The sequence below is a fragment of the Notothenia rossii genome (assembly GCF_949606895.1).
Source record: "Notothenia rossii genome assembly, chromosome: 5".
In the NCBI taxonomy this organism is placed as follows: Eukaryota; Metazoa; Chordata; class Actinopteri; order Perciformes; family Nototheniidae; genus Notothenia; species Notothenia rossii.
In genome coordinates, this window is record NC_136903.1 from 63,086,718 (window position 1) to 63,103,773 (window position 17,056).

Genomic DNA, 17,056 nt, shown 5'->3' on the forward strand with positions numbered 1-17,056 from the left:
AAATTTCAGACTTGATCTGACAAATAAAGTAATATCGTATCGTATCGTATATATATTTTGTGCCCTCCTGGCTTCTCTCTCCTCTTCCCGGACTGCAACGTCTTGAGAAGTTTCCGGGACGGACCCGAACACGGCAAAAGAAACTCAGTTTTTTTTCTCGAAATGCCGGGGTTTTTTGGAATTGTCCGTGGCTGCCACCGGCACGCAGACTGAGGCTCGGTGCGCGCCCCGCAGAAGAGCTGGGGACGTTGCTCGCCATTCCCGCATCGGCCTTCCAACCAACAGGGAGACGATGCACGACCTGCTGGGTAGGGATGAACCCGATTGCTACCTCGTGGGGTTGTTTCTTCGGGACGTGCGGCTGCCGGAGAGGAGGTTCGACCAGCCGGTTGACCTCGTGTGGACACTCTCGTCTTTTCACCACCTCGACAGTGGTTCCAGACGCCACTCACGTTTTAATCGGTGCCTGGGTTGCTCGCATCTGGACCCCGTCTCGCCTCGAAAGTTTCGGACGTCGCCCATGCTTGCATCGACCCATGGGTGGCGCGCTCTTGGAGCCCGTCTGGCCTCTCCTCTGTCCACGGCTCCTTCCTCCCGGGGAGACTGCTCCTGCATCCCGGGGATACCTCAAGGCTTGCCAAGGATTTCGTGATCGCCGCCGCTGTGCGTTTTCCTGCGGCTGGGCTGCTCTCCTTCCTCCCGGGGAGACTGCTCCTGCCTCCCGGGGATACCTCAACGCCTGCTGAGGACTTCGTGCCCGCCGCCGCTGCGCGTCTGCCTGCGGCCGGGTTGCGCTCCTTCCTCCCGGGGAGACTGCTCCTGCCTCCCGGGGATACCTCAACGCCTGCTGAGGACTTCGTGCCCGCCGCCGCTGCGCGTCTGCCTGCGGCCGGGTTGCGCTCCTTCCTCCCGGGGAGACTGCTCCTGCCTTCTGGGGATACCTCGACGCCTGCCGAGGATTTCGTGCCCGCCGCCGCTGTGGTGACCACCGGGATGTTCACGCCCATCCCCACGTCGCAGCACAGCGACCAAGCTTTCTACGTCTGGCGGAGGTGTTCTTCGTTCGCCACGACGCCTAATGCGGCCCCCCTTTACGACGGCCCGTTCCGGCCCACCCCCACCCCCGGTGGGGATGCCCTAGCCCTCGTTGGGGCCCCTACCCTCTCATGCGGCTCCCTTTCGTGGCCCGTTCCATGGCCCGGCCCTCACCTGCGACCCCACCCTCCTCGGCCCCTGTGGTGCTTCCTCCCGGACGCAAGGATTTTGCCATGTTTGAATTCTGGGGGGGCTTGTGTAATGACCACTCATTAATACACTGGGTTACATAATTCACACATGGAACTACAGTTGGGGGTATTGTTTCCACACGTACATGTTATGTGTTGTCTATGTATATTGTGTGCCCTCCTGGCTTCGCTCTCTTCTTCCCGGACTGCAACCGGACAACATGACCTTAACTGCTCTCAAATAAAGTACCCTTTTGCACCTTCATTGCACTGCCTCTGACTCCCTATCTCTCGGCACTACACAGTTCAACAAAAGGATACCCAAAAAATGTAATTTTATCATTTAAATATTGAATTGTTCTCTATTAGTAAGATCCCATTTTCAATAAAATGGTGGTATTACCTTGACTTGAAGATGAAGTCCATTTGCCTATCCTTCTGGACAAAAATCTATTACTTTTTTGTAAAAGTCCTCCTTATCTTCTTGTAGTTTCAAAAGTCGAATCATAAATCTAACCGATAGATTTATGTTACAAAATTATAAAAGTAGGGTAGACATGTGGATATTATCCGGCTGAACAAAACGTGCATTTATCTAACAGGTACGTTTCCCACCGATCTTATTTCGAGCTATTTTCCCAAATCCTATGGAGAAATGTCATTGCTTTTTTGTTGAGGGAAGCAATGCGCAGCTTACTTCCGGGTTTTAGGACGCGTCACTGCGGCTCTCTCGTCTCCTCTTCACACACTTTTCGCCGCACACGTACTTACAACCAATCAGCTCTGAATTATGTGAGAAGACGTATGGTGGGGATGGCAGCTCAGTGCCCCTATGGTGGTCATTATTTCTTTGCCACACACATTAAATAGGAAAATACTCAGATCATGCGCAGTGTAGTTTTTACAGTCACCATTCACTTTGGCAGTGAGTAGTGATGGGATTTATGGCTCTTTGAAGGGAGCTGGATCTTATGGCTCCGTTCCTTTCAAAGAGCCGTTCAAAAGAGCCGTTTTTTTGGCGGGGTTACTTATTTTGTCTGTGAAATAATCACCAGGATAATGATTGACTGTATTGCCAGACCTAATGTCAATAATCTGCTTTGTAAACACGATACAAGGTGGCGCCATATCCATGTCATTCATGTCCGTGAATGTACTACTTTGAATTTACCCTCCGTATGTGTTAAGTAAATAAATTTGCCTTGCCTTGAATGAAATTCACGCAACTCTTAATATTAAATACTGTGTTTTTAAGTGGCGATGGAGATAATTTGTTGACCCTGCATTAAAGGATATTTTGCCTTTACAATTGGTGCGCTTTATCACTGCCTGGGTTTTGGTTGAAGTGCATCCAAATGCTGCCGCGTTTTCGCGTTTGGCTCATTTTCCATCCGAAAAACACGTTGTCTACCTGTCCTGTACCACTTGTTATGACTTCTCTCTCTCGCGTATTCCGTTAAGACCCACCCCACCTCACTCCTCCTGCTGAAACCTACTAATCAGAGTAGGGGCGGGTCTTCATAGAATACGTTTGGGGAACAAAATCAAGCTTTTTAACGAGGCGAGGCGAGTGGATTTTGGCAGGCAGTGAGTGCGGACCAACGATTGAACGATAACAAGAACGGCTCTCACCAAGTACGACTCGGTTCCCCTCGTTCATACCAAAGAGCCGTTCAAAAGAATCGGCTCGTTCGCGACCGACACATCACTAGCAGTGAGAGGGAGGGGCATGATCGGGTTTTGTCCTACATGGCTCAAAACATCTCAATAGGCACACACTGTAGACACTAATTAGAAGAACACAGACTAAAACAGCCGAGTAAGTACAGACGAGTCAGATGATTAAACATGATCTTAAAATATATTTTTTTGTAATCATTATTTGTAATACTTTCTGCTGACCCTAGGTGGGGCTGTGCCACCTGCCCCTAATGACCAGTCGCCACTGATCCTTCCTTCTGTGATATCCATGGTGATATCATACCCCTCACCATTGGTGCAGTGGTCGTTGGACGCGGGGGATCGCTGTCCCCCCACTCATTTGGAGACCACACTTTTTTGAAGCATGAATTTTTTGAACAGTCTAATAAATATAAAATCATTGCCAGTGTTATCAGTTGCAAGTGTATATTTGTTCTAATAATGACGAAAACATAATACATTTCACAGTAATTATAATAAAAAATAAAAACGATTTCCTTAAAAAATTATGATTCGTCATCATGCTCGTGACCCCAGGTTGACACCACCAGCTCGCCGCCCGCCGATTTTGCAGCAGCTCTTTCCCACAAGAACGCAAACGAAACAGCTCTATAATGGCAGGCAAAAAACCGTTACTTGACTTATTTTCAAAAAAAAATATGATTCACGAGAAGAAAGAGGCTAGTAGCACCATAGCTAAATAAGTTAATTTTAGGATAACTTGGGAATTTTGTTTGTTTGTTATGAGTTTTCAATAGATTTTGAAAGTGGAGATAGAGAGAGATAGAAGCAGCGCTGTCTGCTTAGTGGTGAAGTCACGCCCATCTACTTCCGACCTTATTTCGGAAAAGTATGTATTGAAGTCAATGGAGAGAGAAAGCTTATCTTTCGATCCCGTTTGAATTGTGCCATATATTACCAACCCAGTCTCACAAAAAAGCGTGTAATAACTACGTTGGTCTACAACGTAGGAGGTAGTATTTCTACAAAAACGCCTCCCTACGTTTTTTTTCACCATTCATTCCAATGGCTGGCATGTATGTCACGTGATCTTCAAATTTCTCCCTGCATAAAAAAAAAACATGGCCGAACTTCGTTTTATTCTCGGTGGAAAATGCCTATTTTAAAGTTAGTTTGGCCATTAAAATGCATTTTGATGTCATTTGATGTGAGAAATATTAGTTTTTATTTCAGATTATGTATGCAGTGGATGTACATGATCTTTAGTTTGCTAGTTATTATGAAGATTACTTCAGGAAATTGTGTCTCTACAACGTTTTCATTGTTACCAAGGTGGTCATCTCACATCACATCGTCATAAAACAAATACCGGAAACAGACCGAAAATATATTTTTTAAATAAAATAATACTTTATTCCGAGTGTGCTTGCTTTTCTCTTCACATAACGGCATTGTAATACACGGTCCGGCTGCATTAAATATTACATATCTGCCGTAGTTCTTTATTTATAGAGCCCTGATGAGAAGACTTCTAGACAAACACAAGGAACTGCCGCCAAAACTGAAAACGTGACTTGGATCATAAATATATCAGCAATTAAACAACATCTTACATTTCTCTTCACACAATACATCTCGTTGCAGTATCAACACTAATGCAGCTGACTTTTATATTTGATCCAATTGGTAGATAGGCTGTATTTACACCATAAAGGTGCACAGCTGATAGAAAGGGACCCCTGGTGGTTAAAGCATGTTATTGAATTTCATTATTTTTATTATTAGTACCAGGTTGTTATCATACCAGCAATGGGTCTTGCTCGTTCTTTCGCTTCCCGTCTGATGAAAGGACCAGGAGTGGCTGGATCAAGTTAGCTACCTAGCTAGTAGCTCGCACTTTAGTTAGCATTACAGCCTTGTCATTTTTATTAGCCTTAACATGAACTAACATTAAGTAACCCAAAATGTTAAACAGTAAGAGTAGTAGTCATATTTCGTGAACCCTTTGAAGAGTACTGTCACACCGGTGTGATACTTCTATAATACACCATTTAAGCCCGGGGGAGAAATGCTAACGCTAGCATCGGCGATCGCCGATCTTTTGTACTTCATGCTATCTGCACAAATGGTTGACATTAAACATTAAAAAGATCAGGCAGTTCAGAGAGAATCAAAGGAAGGCAGGCAGCTTTGCATGACATTCTTCTGGACGTGTTTCATTGTGGTGATAGTGAGGTATCCCTTTTTTGACAAGACAGTAGTGACGGCAATCTTGGTGACGATCGAAAGATAATCTTTCTCTCTCCATTGACTTCAATACATAATTTTGCCGAAATAAGGTCCCATGGAGGTCCACCGGAAGGGGAGGGACTTTGCCACTCTATACTGTAGCTCAAGCATTTATGCAACTTAGGCCTATACATTGTTTATGTAACTTATGTGCCGGTGTGTCCATGGTTTTGAGTCTGTGTGTATTGAGCGCCGCGCCGTCTGCTTTTTGCAGTACAGTAACTAAAGTAGGATTAAGCATACCGGTAGTTTCTGTATACCTGTCTGCCCATTTTGCGTGTGCACTTGTGGCATTGCTTGGAATGACCTAATTAAAATAGCGGCCGTCCACCCAGTAAAAAAATCCCCACTACACCACTGCCCCTCACTGTGCTCCCATTTCATTTAAAAGCCACAGCCCATCATGGGCATATCTCTTTTGTTAAAATCTTTGGAGTGAATTGCAGTTCTGTATGCAAGTGCAGTTATATATAGCAACATAATCAAGACCCATAACTGAATCTTCAGCCTCATTATACCTAACATCATTTGTAGATTTATCCCCAATATGCTCTGTTTGCTCTAATTGTGTTCTTCTTAATGTCACACCCTTATATTTCTTCAGTGACCCAATTTTTCTAACAAGATCATTAAACTTTCATTTTTTTCTTGATCTTTTCTCTTCTTTAATGTTGTCTTGATTGTGTAATGGAAATCTTAGAAAATGAAGCATCGGAAGCAAGATTCTTCTGTAAGTGACTAAACATGACACTTCCTTTGAAACAAAAAATGAGCAAAGGTGTGTCCCCTTCTTAATTACCAAAGACATTTCAATGATTTAACCCCAAATGGTCCATGAAGACCTTTAAAACATAACTTTTTTCTTGGAGTGAAATAACCTTTGTCCCCCCCCCCCCCCCCCCCCCCGAGCGGTGGAGAATAATGAACAGTGAACATGGAGCCAGTAGCACAAGTGCAGATGATGAATGACTGCGGGGAGGGAGTACAGGACCAGAGCAGAAGCACAGCCATTTGTTACTCCGCTGTCACAGATGTATTTTTAATGAATGTGCACCTCTGGCTCCTCTGCAGAGCGGTACTGTTCCTTGAGGCCAGCATGACCCCAATACTTCCTGTGAAGCAGCGGTTCTGAACAAACCCACTTGCTGGGGCTGTGTAATGTAAATAACCTTCTCCTCGTGAGAGCCGGAGCCATCAGTCTAGCTCCTCATTACCGTCCGTATACCTCGGCCGGGAATAGGGGCTGTTCCTGTCTCTGTGCTGGTAGCAGGTGGGGAGGTTTCACCTTGAGGCACCCATGTGTGCTAAGCTCTGTGCTTCTTAAATATGTTGTTTTTCTATGCAAAAAAAAGTCCTTCAAAAAAGCCTTCAGGGTCAGCAAATCATTTCAAATTCAAATGTTCTTGCTGATTTATTGCAGCTCCTTTTAATCTTCCTGCATTTGCGGCAAGAAGGTAAATACCTTTATGTTCAATTTTTTGTCCGTTTTACTATAGCATCTGTTGAAGGTTTCAGAATGATTAAGAATAGATTGGGGGGGACTGGAGGAAAGGGGAAGTATGAGGAAAGGAACCTTACAGTACCTGGTGTTTTCCTGCAGGGCAAATCCTTAGCTTAGCTGCTGACATTGACTCATGGAGACAAACCAAGAGGAATATATTTCCTACAGTAGAAAGTGCCTTGGTCGGCTGAGAAAATAAGGATGAGTTTGGAATTAAAAAAGCTAGCAAGAAATCGAGGTTAAGGCAAGGCCATTTACATTCCACACCTCTGTAATTCAACCTTTTCCACTTCTTGCATGTAGATGTAGAAACTGCAGGAGAAAAAAAACCTGCAGACATCCTGGAAATAACTGCCTCATTTTGTAGGAGACGAGACACACGTCAACATGTGACACACACTCACACACAGTGACACACACATACAAACACACACACATCATTGCATTTGCCATGTTACATCAGAGCTGTCACAAAATGTTTTATGCAAAGAAAAGATACTGCAAAAACCAATTCCACATGCGCTGTGATAATGCACACTCAGCATAGGCCTACTGCACCAAACAAAAAATAAAGGAAGGAAATAAAGGTGTGGTGCAGGAATGGATTCCTAAAAGCCAGAAATTATTCAGCATTTTAACACTTCGGATTCCCTTGTCAATGTGTTTTTTGACGTACTTTTGGTTAGGTCAGGTCTCCCTTGAAAAAGAGATCAATGATCTCAATGGGATACACCTGGATAAATAAAGGTTTGAAATGAAATGAAATATGCCTGGAATAAGGTCTGTGGTGAACGCAAGCTTAAGAGGCATGAATGTTTGTTTTTACGACATAAAACACGTCAGTAAATACCCCACTGGTGAACGTCTGACACTTCAATTTGTCATATAAAGAGGTGGTTGATAAAAAGTGACTCAATGAGACTTGAAGAACATTAGCCGCCTTTGTTTGGCTGCCTTTAGCTTAAGCTAAGCTTTAGCTTAGCGCTAGGGCTGCTCAGCCATGTGACTGTGTCGTTTGTCTATAGCCTATTCCTGGCGATTGCATTTACTCTCTACATCAATTATAAAAGTGTTATTAATATGTGGGATTATTCTGCTAAATAAAATGTGTATTTCTCATATACTTGTGTTTGCTACAGAGCTTATTTTAAATGGAAAAATCCTGTTGCTAGAGGGAGCACTTGCTAACATGCTAACTTCCAGGTTGGCCTAGAAAAAATTACATCATCCCTGCATCACTCTATTCACTTTTTGAGCCCTCCATGGCTCTTGAATATCACAAAAAAAATTCTTCATGATGTTTGTCTATTTTAGTCTTCCAGTCCCATGTTCAATATGTACCTCTGGGTAGGGTCTTTCCTCCCACAGCTGAGAAAATATTATGCAGACAGCAGAGGAAGTGACACCCTGTCCCGAGCTTGTTATGTCTGAATTAAGGCACATTGCTGCACAGGAGCAGGGGCGGGGGGCGGGAGAGAGGGGGGCAGAAATGTCACGGTGTTTATGAAGGCTTTTCGTTGTGGATGGACGTCTCCACGGGAACCCTCGGCCTGCCGGAGCGATTGGTCTTTACAGAGCTCTCCCCCGACTCCAGCATCAGTGGATGGCTGTTCTTGTGTCTGTCTTGATCTGTGACACAACTCTGGCTGTCACTGTCAAGAAAGAATAAATGAGCTGCTTCACTCCCAAATCCAATACAAGAACATAGATGTATAAATATGCTAGGTAAGTCATTTGTACCCTTATTATTTATTATTTGTGTGAGCTGGTATTGTCATCTCATCATAATGTTGTGTCTTTTATTTGTATCTTTTGTCTGTACTAAATAGAACAAAATTGAAATAAAAAATCCAACAAATGAACTAATATTTAGAGGTCAGAATCAGAAGTTTATTACCAGGTAGGTTTACACTTACGAGGAATTTGACTAGGTGTCGTGGTGGATACATAAAAGTAAAACAACAATTAAAACACAGATAGAGAACTAGAACAAATCTTTAAAATAACCAAAAAAATATAGTAAAATATAAACATAAGAGTATTTACATTGCAATGGAATGGAATAAAAAGGAATAAAATATGGAATACAAATAAAAATCGGCAGTAATAAGTAATGTTATGCTGATTTTCCGGTTCATATTTGTATATTTTGTGCCTCTACTGTGACATGTTTACATGCTTTAATGTTCAAAAAGGTATGTATTTTTCTCATACTGCCTGTGCTGCACCACCTCTTTTCACCCTCTGTCTGAAACCAGAGCCCAGTCTGCTCTGATTGGTTAGCTGACCAGCTCTGTTGTGATTAGAGATGTCCCAAACGCTTAGCCTACATGTACAATGTGTTAGAGCACTAGCCAATAGAAGCACAAGTGTTATGTATTGATGTCACAATGTTACGGAAGTGTTACGGAAGCCTGGAGTGTGTGGGAGAGAAAATTCATGCACAAAAACCTATATAACACACTAGAGGAAAGGGAATCCCCCAAACAGCTTAATAGGGCCTCTTTAATACATGCTGATATATTGGTTACATACCCCTATACTCCCTCTGCTAAACCTGTAATTAAATGGGACATCTGAGCTGTTCTTTATCACAAATTTAGTTTTTTGTCAGATTTGTAAGGTACCAAATATACGATCGAGTGGTGCAACAGGCCTGCCATTTTAGAACATTAATCACAAAATAACTGCTTTATGTTTCTTCTTCCTGAGTTTTGCACATAAAATCCATCACGAAGAACTTCCCTACACAATGCACAACTCCGATGTTTTATGAAAACACAGCCAGGGAAATCTGCTGATAGTAGGCACATTGTGCGGCCCTTAAATCATCACATACAGCTTTGAGATGTTTACCACATCATAAAACAAACAACATGTGTTATGCTCAGTGATGATGGCTTATGAACGTACTGGTTTCTATGGCTGAAAACGTCTATTTCATATACATATAGAGCAGTGTATGCCAGTACCTTTCTCGACTGTCTTTGGCGATTGTGTTGTCTTCATAGATTTTCAGCATAGTTTCTGTGCGGTCGTCCTGCTGCTTTTTAGCCTCCTGAAACCTAGAAAATACATTTAGGAATATTCACACACAAAGAAGAAAACCAGCTTTAAACTCTGTGGCATTTAGCTCCAAGTCAATTTCTTAATTGTTATGTAAACTTCGGGTCATTTTAAGCAAACATAATGCAAACAGGAGTTAATAGTGTATTATTTGGGAAAATGTTCAGCTTCAGATGAATAGAAATGTGAAGGTCCAGTGATGTATGACAGCAAAGAAAAAGGGAATTTGGAATTGAGTTGAGATAAAGGACAGTGTGTGTGTTCAAGGTAATGAAGGAGCATGTCAACTAGTGACACAGTGTGCCTCACTGATGTTTATTTGAACCGTTTTTGGACAACAGTGGAGCTTTTTGAGACAGAGGTATGAGATACAAAGAGAGTACGAGTTTAAAATAAAAATAAATAAAACTATTGTTTTTATAACGATAATGTAGCTTCTGCAGCCTGGAGAATATATCTCTGAAATCTGAATTTCTGAGATATAATTCAGTTGTAATTTCCATTCGAGCGGTACATTTAAGAAAGAAATCTGAAAAAATGGTTGTTGTTTGTCAAGGAATAAAGACTATTATCGGAATCACTGATAATTACAATTTTACCTACAATGGTCATAATGCGGCGTTTTAATTAAAAATTATTAAGCCTTATCATACATGTCTCCAATTTAATCGAATGTCATTTAAAAAGCAAAATTACAAAACTGCTTTAATAGTGAAAAAAGCAGCACTGACTTGTTTACTTTTCAATTTGTAAATGCAGTATTTCTTGCTGTCACTCTCTTATCAATGTCAATAAAATACCTACATACCCATGCTACCTGCAGTGGTACTTTATATCATAACAAGGAATTCCATTTTCTTCCAATCACTGTCTTCAGTCAGCCAATATGGCAGTAGATGGACAATATAGGGGTAATATATCCTTTAATACAACACCTGGGCTCCAGTCTCTCTTTGACCTTGGCAATGGAGAGGATGTAGGGGCTGATCTGTCTGGTGATGGTGGTGAGGTATGAGTTCTCCTGCTTCAGCTGCAACAGGTCATGCAGCTGGGCTGGAACATGCAGATCAAGGAAATGGAACAAAACAAGAACATCAAAAATATACAACGTGATAAATGTAAACGTTTGACTGATAATGTGTTCGTTTTGAAGACATACCTTCGTAGATCTCCTGCTCATTAGTGACCCTCTGGAAAGTCTCCTCCCAGATCTGAATGGAGAGGGAAAAAGTTAATGATCATGAAATACCACACGCTACTGTCATTAGACTCGAGGGATACCTTGACATTTATTTTCCCTCCGTCTGCATTCCTAGCAGGCTAAAATGAATACAAATGGGTGAAAACTATGTTGTTAGTAGCAGCTAGAGGTACTGATGGAGGACAAATGTTCCTTGCAGTGTAGAAACACTCAGTTAAACTCATGCATTCAGTTGTTTTACTTCATATAAGAACACAAGTATTAGATTCAAATTACAATTAAAGTACTAATTATGCAAAATGATCATTGTCACAGTATGTATTATATCACTGGTTCATAATTAGTGATCCGTTAATGTGAAAATAATTTACATTTTGCAGCTTGTAGAGAAGAAGCTAAATTGAATCACTTTTTATACTTCCTGGTATCTTAATCCATTAAAGTACATGATAACTGATTAGTTGATAATACCTGTTATCAGTAATACAGACGTTCAAGGTAACTAAAGCTGTGATCTACATTTAAAAAGGGGTTAAAGGACAATGTTTGTTCCTTTTCTATTCTACTCTTTGCTGCTATAACTGTTTATACTATTGCTTTCATCACTGCTTTTATTCATTTGTTTCTGTTTTAACTGATTCGAGAAAAGCCTGCACATTTCCGTTGTACCTGAGTATGATGACCATAACGTGTGATTCTGATTGACCCACCTCCTCGAACATGACTCTCATAGTTTCCACGGTGGAGTGCTGTGAAGCTATCTTACTGTCGATGTTCAGCGATCTCTCCATGATCTCTCCCATCGTCTCTGTGTTGATGATGGAGTGGTGCTTGGTCAGATCCCGGTGCAGCTCCTGGACCTGGTCCTTCAGATTCTGAATCTCTGTCTGGAGAGTCTTCAAACACACAAGCACATACAGGACATAGGAAATGACACTCAGGAGGTTCTTTAAAGTCTTTAAAGCAGCATATCTGATAGTGTACAGATGCCAGGTGAAGTGCATCTGAGCATGAACACCTTGTTTCTCCCTGAGGGGTTCATGTGCTGCTTCTAGATTGTTTTTCTTGAGGATCAGAGGATCATCCCAGGAAGAGAAGTTGCTGCAGCCGTTTGAACCAGTGTAGAACCAAAGCAACTATACTGTATTTCAACGTTTAAAGCATACACAATAATCTGTGTATCTGCCCCCTGATTCAGGTCCGCTCTCATTTTAATAGGTTAACCCTGTGTTACTCACAGCATGAATTGTACAAATGTTGATCATCTCCAAACTTTTCATCAATTTCTTAATTTATGAGCAAATTCTTGCTAATGAACTTTCCTATCAGCCACAACTGAGCTTATAATAGTCAGAGAACGTGGTAAATGTCATAACTGGTAAATATAAGCATTTTAGCATATTGATCATATATAATTTAGCTAAAAGCAAAACTATGTCCAAGCACAGCCTCACACAGCTGCTGTTGCTAAGTTGCTAACACATCAGTTAGTCAGAAATGGTCACACACAGCACTCACCCTGTATATGTTCTCATAGTTGCGGCAGTGCTCGGTGAAGGGGGTCTCCCTCCCCTCCGCCAGCAGCACCTTGGTGCAGATGTTGCGGTGACAGGTGGGCCTCCGCCCGCACACCGAGCCCAGCGGCATCTCACTGAGGGACGGGGAGCGGCAGCACACGGAGAGGGGAGACTGGTGCCTGAAAGGGGGGGGGGAATAATCATGATTGCTACTTTCATAACATGATGATGTAGCTAGCCACGTTTTTTTAATTCTAAAGTAGGAATAAAGCCTAATATTAAAAAGAATGTACTCCAAAATGTACTGCATCCATAAAATTGTATTGCTGGTAACAGTCAGGTCTGATCATATTTTGTATTACTACCAGTTATTGGCCATAAGACCTCGCCATCTAAGAAATCAGTTTGAAAATGGTGTGCATATTTAATGCAAAACACCCAGAATATCCATTAAGGATGCTCACTTCCCTCTATCATTCACTATCTGTCCTGTGCTAAAAAACACATAAATCCCCACACTGCATTTACTTTGTATTTTACTAAGAAATTATAAATATATCTTTCTCTACTTTAAAAAACATCCAAATTGTTGTTTCTGTAGTACAGCCACTCATGCTGCTGAACAGCTCCCGCTAAGAGCTTCACTCAAGTGTGGCTAATTAGGTCAAATGCTAACCCAACTCTTAATTTCAACTAAATCAATATTTAACTCATTCAATTTGAGTTGTTTGACATTTATTTCTAAATTCTCAAAGTTTCTTTTGTATGTATAAATGCAACTTTGTTGAAAGATGTTGGATAAAGCTGTAACTCCTGGTGGTCTGCTGACTTCATTTTTGTATACACCCATGTTTCAAAGTAACCAAAAAAAGCATGTCCAGGACAAAAAACACAACAGTTAAATCTATTTATTCACATACTCTTGTGTTAATGTGGTTATGTATTTATCCTTGTGCATTGTCAGACTATGTTTGCTTTTTCATAACCTAATTCTTCCTTGATCATAAATACCTGCTAAAAATTAAGACTGTGTCTGAAGTACAGTACCTCAGAACGCTTCTTGGCAATCACAACAGTAACACCTCTTCACTTTTGCCAGGACTATGAAAAAATGTATGTTCGGCTGAAATCCAAACAACTACACAAACATACATTTCTGCTGGTATGAGCGTAGTCTTGGCTTCATGCCTAGCGCAGCATAACTGCCCTGAAGCCATTCTGCAGAAGCCTAGGTGTGAATACATTCCCTCACATTGCTGTATTAAAGTTGTCCCCAGAGCATGCAGCCTGTGTCCCCACACAGCCAATTAGAGACGTTGGCAGCACTAAAGCAGCAGCATCGGTTGTATGGAAGGAAATGGCAGTAAAACTTTGCTTCTGTTCTGTGATTTTAGAACAAATGGGGCGAGCCAGCTGGCCGTCCACCATCCCCTGCCCGCTTTGCATCCTGCGTTAGCTGCTCACAAGTGCAGGAACAAGTTTTCAGACAGCCATTTGAAGAAGTATCAGACACAACAACACATTCAGAGCAACAGGCTTCACGGTGTGGGCGCCTTTCTGAGTAACCATACGGAGAGAAACGGCTCATTTCCTCCTCCGTCTGTGAACTGAAGTACTGTAGAGTTCAGCACCTTGTGTAACGACTGTTATCTTATAGGGATGGGAATTTTAAAGCAAATGTATATTCGAATATTCGACCCCCAAAAAAACGGTTAACCAATTAGCCGAAATGTACATATCCTATAAGAAAAAAAAGATGTCGGAAAAATTTTGACAAAAAAAGAAATATTTTGAAAAATGAATAAATACATGTTCAAATAATTATAGAAACCAAGTCGAATTTATCAAATGTATTGAACTGGTGATTACAGTTTGAACAGTTGACAGCTATAGGCCTACAGCTTTATGCTTAAAACATAACTTGGTTTTTAAATTAAAGAGGGATCATACACGAACAGCATAACGGGTCAGGGTAACGTAACCCTATCACAACAGAGATCAACAACCTATGACAGGGCCTATGCACAGAATGCAGCTATTCAATACTCATTCTTGTTTAAGAATATGAGCATGTCTACTCAGGGGAGAGACGGGTGCGGAGACGATTCTTGAAATATTTGAATATTCGATTAATCGTTCCCATCCCTAATATCTTACACTGTCAACAGCATCAAAAGATACTGAGAAAAAAGTTTAAAAAACAGCGAATGGCTCACCACTCTATCCAGTCTGCAAAACACATTAGTGTTAACCTGATCTTCCATAAATGTTCAAGAAAGTCAAATAAAAAATACATATTTATTAGGGAGTTCACACTGCAAGTGAAGGCACACGTCAGACGCTGTACCCCCTACTATACAGAGAATAAACTGCAATTAGGGCTGCAAAATAAATCGAAATTGCAATTATTTAATTTATTTTAGTGCAATATCTAAATCATAGTAAGGACAATATTTGATAAGGCAAAATATGTGAAAATATTCTGAATGAATTATTGTGGTGCTGCATAGATACAGACATAATGAAAATCCTTGTTTGGTACAGATCCTGTTACAAAAAAAACCCACCATGGCATCTATAATTAAACAATTATATTTCAAAATGATAATGTAATTTTGCAATGACTTAAAATGCATTAATAGATTTAGATTACCTGGGCTCTGGTAGGCTCCTATTCGCTCCTTCTTGCCCCGTGTTGATGCAACAGGCTAAAGCATGGATCTCTCCCCTCTGCCACACACATGTCATCCTCTGGACGTCTAACCCTAACCCATCACTGACGCCAACTAAAGACTCGTTAAAGCTGTGACATCAGCGGCCGGGAACAAAGCGTCCCGGTCGCTCCTGCATGCCAACTTCCAGATGAATCCTGGAGAGTTCTGTGAAATAACGATAAAAATAGTGCCAGCCGGCCGGCCTCCTGTCCCGGCCCACTCTGCTCTGCACTGGCAGAGCGCTAGGCAAGTTGGAGAGGAGGGTTGTCAGTATGCTGGCCTTAGTGGGTGGGCTTAAGGACCTGTGAACAGTTGGGGGACACTGATGTGGAAATTAAACCGGTCAGGGGAGTGTGAGTGTGTGAGGTGAAGGGACACGCAGCAGAAGAACAAGAACAAACATGTTTGTTCTGAGAAGCTCTAATGGCAGGTGATTAAAGGACAAGCAATCTAGAATGGAAAATACTTTGTGTCATTGTCCGATTTTTTAGGTTGTTAGCGATTAAATGTAATGTATCACTTGATTTTTAAGCATGGGGGAATGTAGTGACTTACTGTATAACTGTAATTACTGTATTGAAGTAAAAATGTTGAAGTATTTTTATTTATACTACTCTTTGCTTCTACTCCATTACATTTTTAAAAGCCAATATTGTACTTTTTACTCCACTGATTATTAAGAGTAATCTGTAGTTAAAAGAAAGTAATTATCTAATAAATACGAATTCGGTGTGTAGCCATGGACAATCCTCTTATGAGCATATGTTGTCATAAGCTTGAAGAGCTTGAAAATAAACTGTTCACAGACGACTTGGATTGCATATGTTTACACAGGGAATTCGACACTGTGGTGTTAGAAAAAGCTGTATTGAGAACAGCACTGGTTGCCATGAAGGATGTGAAACGCACCTCTTTGGTTGAACCAATAAATGAAAGGTGGGTACATTTGACGGGTACAGCCCTTTCTTCTTAGCATTATATACTTTACAATTATTATTATTATTATTATTATTATTAATGGACATATCAACTAAAGACATTTTATTTGGTTAGGAAGTTCTGGATTAAAGATTGAATTGACTTTATCAACATTTTTTATAATGACGTTTACATTCTAGGAGGAAATGATTTTCATCCTCAATCTCATGGCAATATTTGCACAACCTGTCATTTACAGGAGTATTTGTGTATCGACCCTATTCAATAAGAAGTTTATGGTTGTTAATTCTAAAGCGTGTCCAATGGATTCTGTCTACAATTGCATGGCAAGGACATGAAGGACAATGACAGATAATTTTCCAAACCAAAACTTTACTAAGTATAGCCATGATAAAATAAATCAAAAAGCATATCTACAGAATGCACTCTTTATAGAACAATGTAGGCTAGGAGTCCTAACACAGGGCTGCCAACATTTGAGTTCAGCTTGGAGTGAGATTGTGTTTTGGTGAACCGAAAAAAGAAACGTTCATGTGTACAGTGTTACAAATGTATTGAACATGTACAGGTTTTCCCATTAATGTACCGGGCTACAGTGGAATACGCATATACACAGTATACCCGTAACTCTTACAATCAAGTGATATTTTATAAGTGGGGGGGGGGGGGGGGGGGGGGTCCTCATCTCCTCTAGGGGGATCCGGGGGCATGCTCCCCCAGGAAGATTTTTTTTTTAAATATTGAAGTTAAATGCATCAACCTGGTGCACTTTGAGAGCAAAATTAATTTATGGTAAACAGATTTTCTTTTTCTTTATGGATATTTTACAAATCACTCACCTTTTAAACTGTATTCTTGTTTCACTGTCATATAGTATTTCATAACTGTTTTTCATTTATTCTCATAAATGATGACCAAAACGTATGAGACCCACTGAGATA

General features: G+C 41.1%; 2 protein-coding genes across 2 annotated transcripts in view; one reads left to right on the forward strand and one right to left on the reverse strand.

Moving 5' to 3' along the window:
* Positions 1 to 6,569: 6,569 nt before the first annotated feature.
* Positions 6,570 to 15,338, reverse strand: rnf207a (ring finger protein 207a). Its single transcript, XM_079680934.1, is given in 8 exon segments — positions 6,570 to 8,252; positions 8,255 to 8,330; positions 9,651 to 9,743; positions 10,680 to 10,797; positions 10,904 to 10,955; positions 11,656 to 11,841; positions 12,464 to 12,641; positions 15,116 to 15,338. Coding segments are annotated over 8 exon segments (951 nt in total). The 5' UTR covers positions 15,211 to 15,338; the 3' UTR covers positions 6,570 to 8,099.
* The window catches only part of LOC307039121 (large ribosomal subunit protein eL22-like), a 42,401-nt gene continuing 33,726 nt past the window's right edge, over positions 8,382 to 17,056 (forward strand). The window contains exon 1 of the mRNA XM_079680935.1: positions 8,382 to 8,403. Within this exon, the coding sequence (XP_079537061.1) occupies positions 8,397 to 8,403 (7 nt within the window). The 5' untranslated portion in view covers positions 8,382 to 8,396. The remainder of the gene's footprint in view (positions 8,404 to 17,056) is intronic.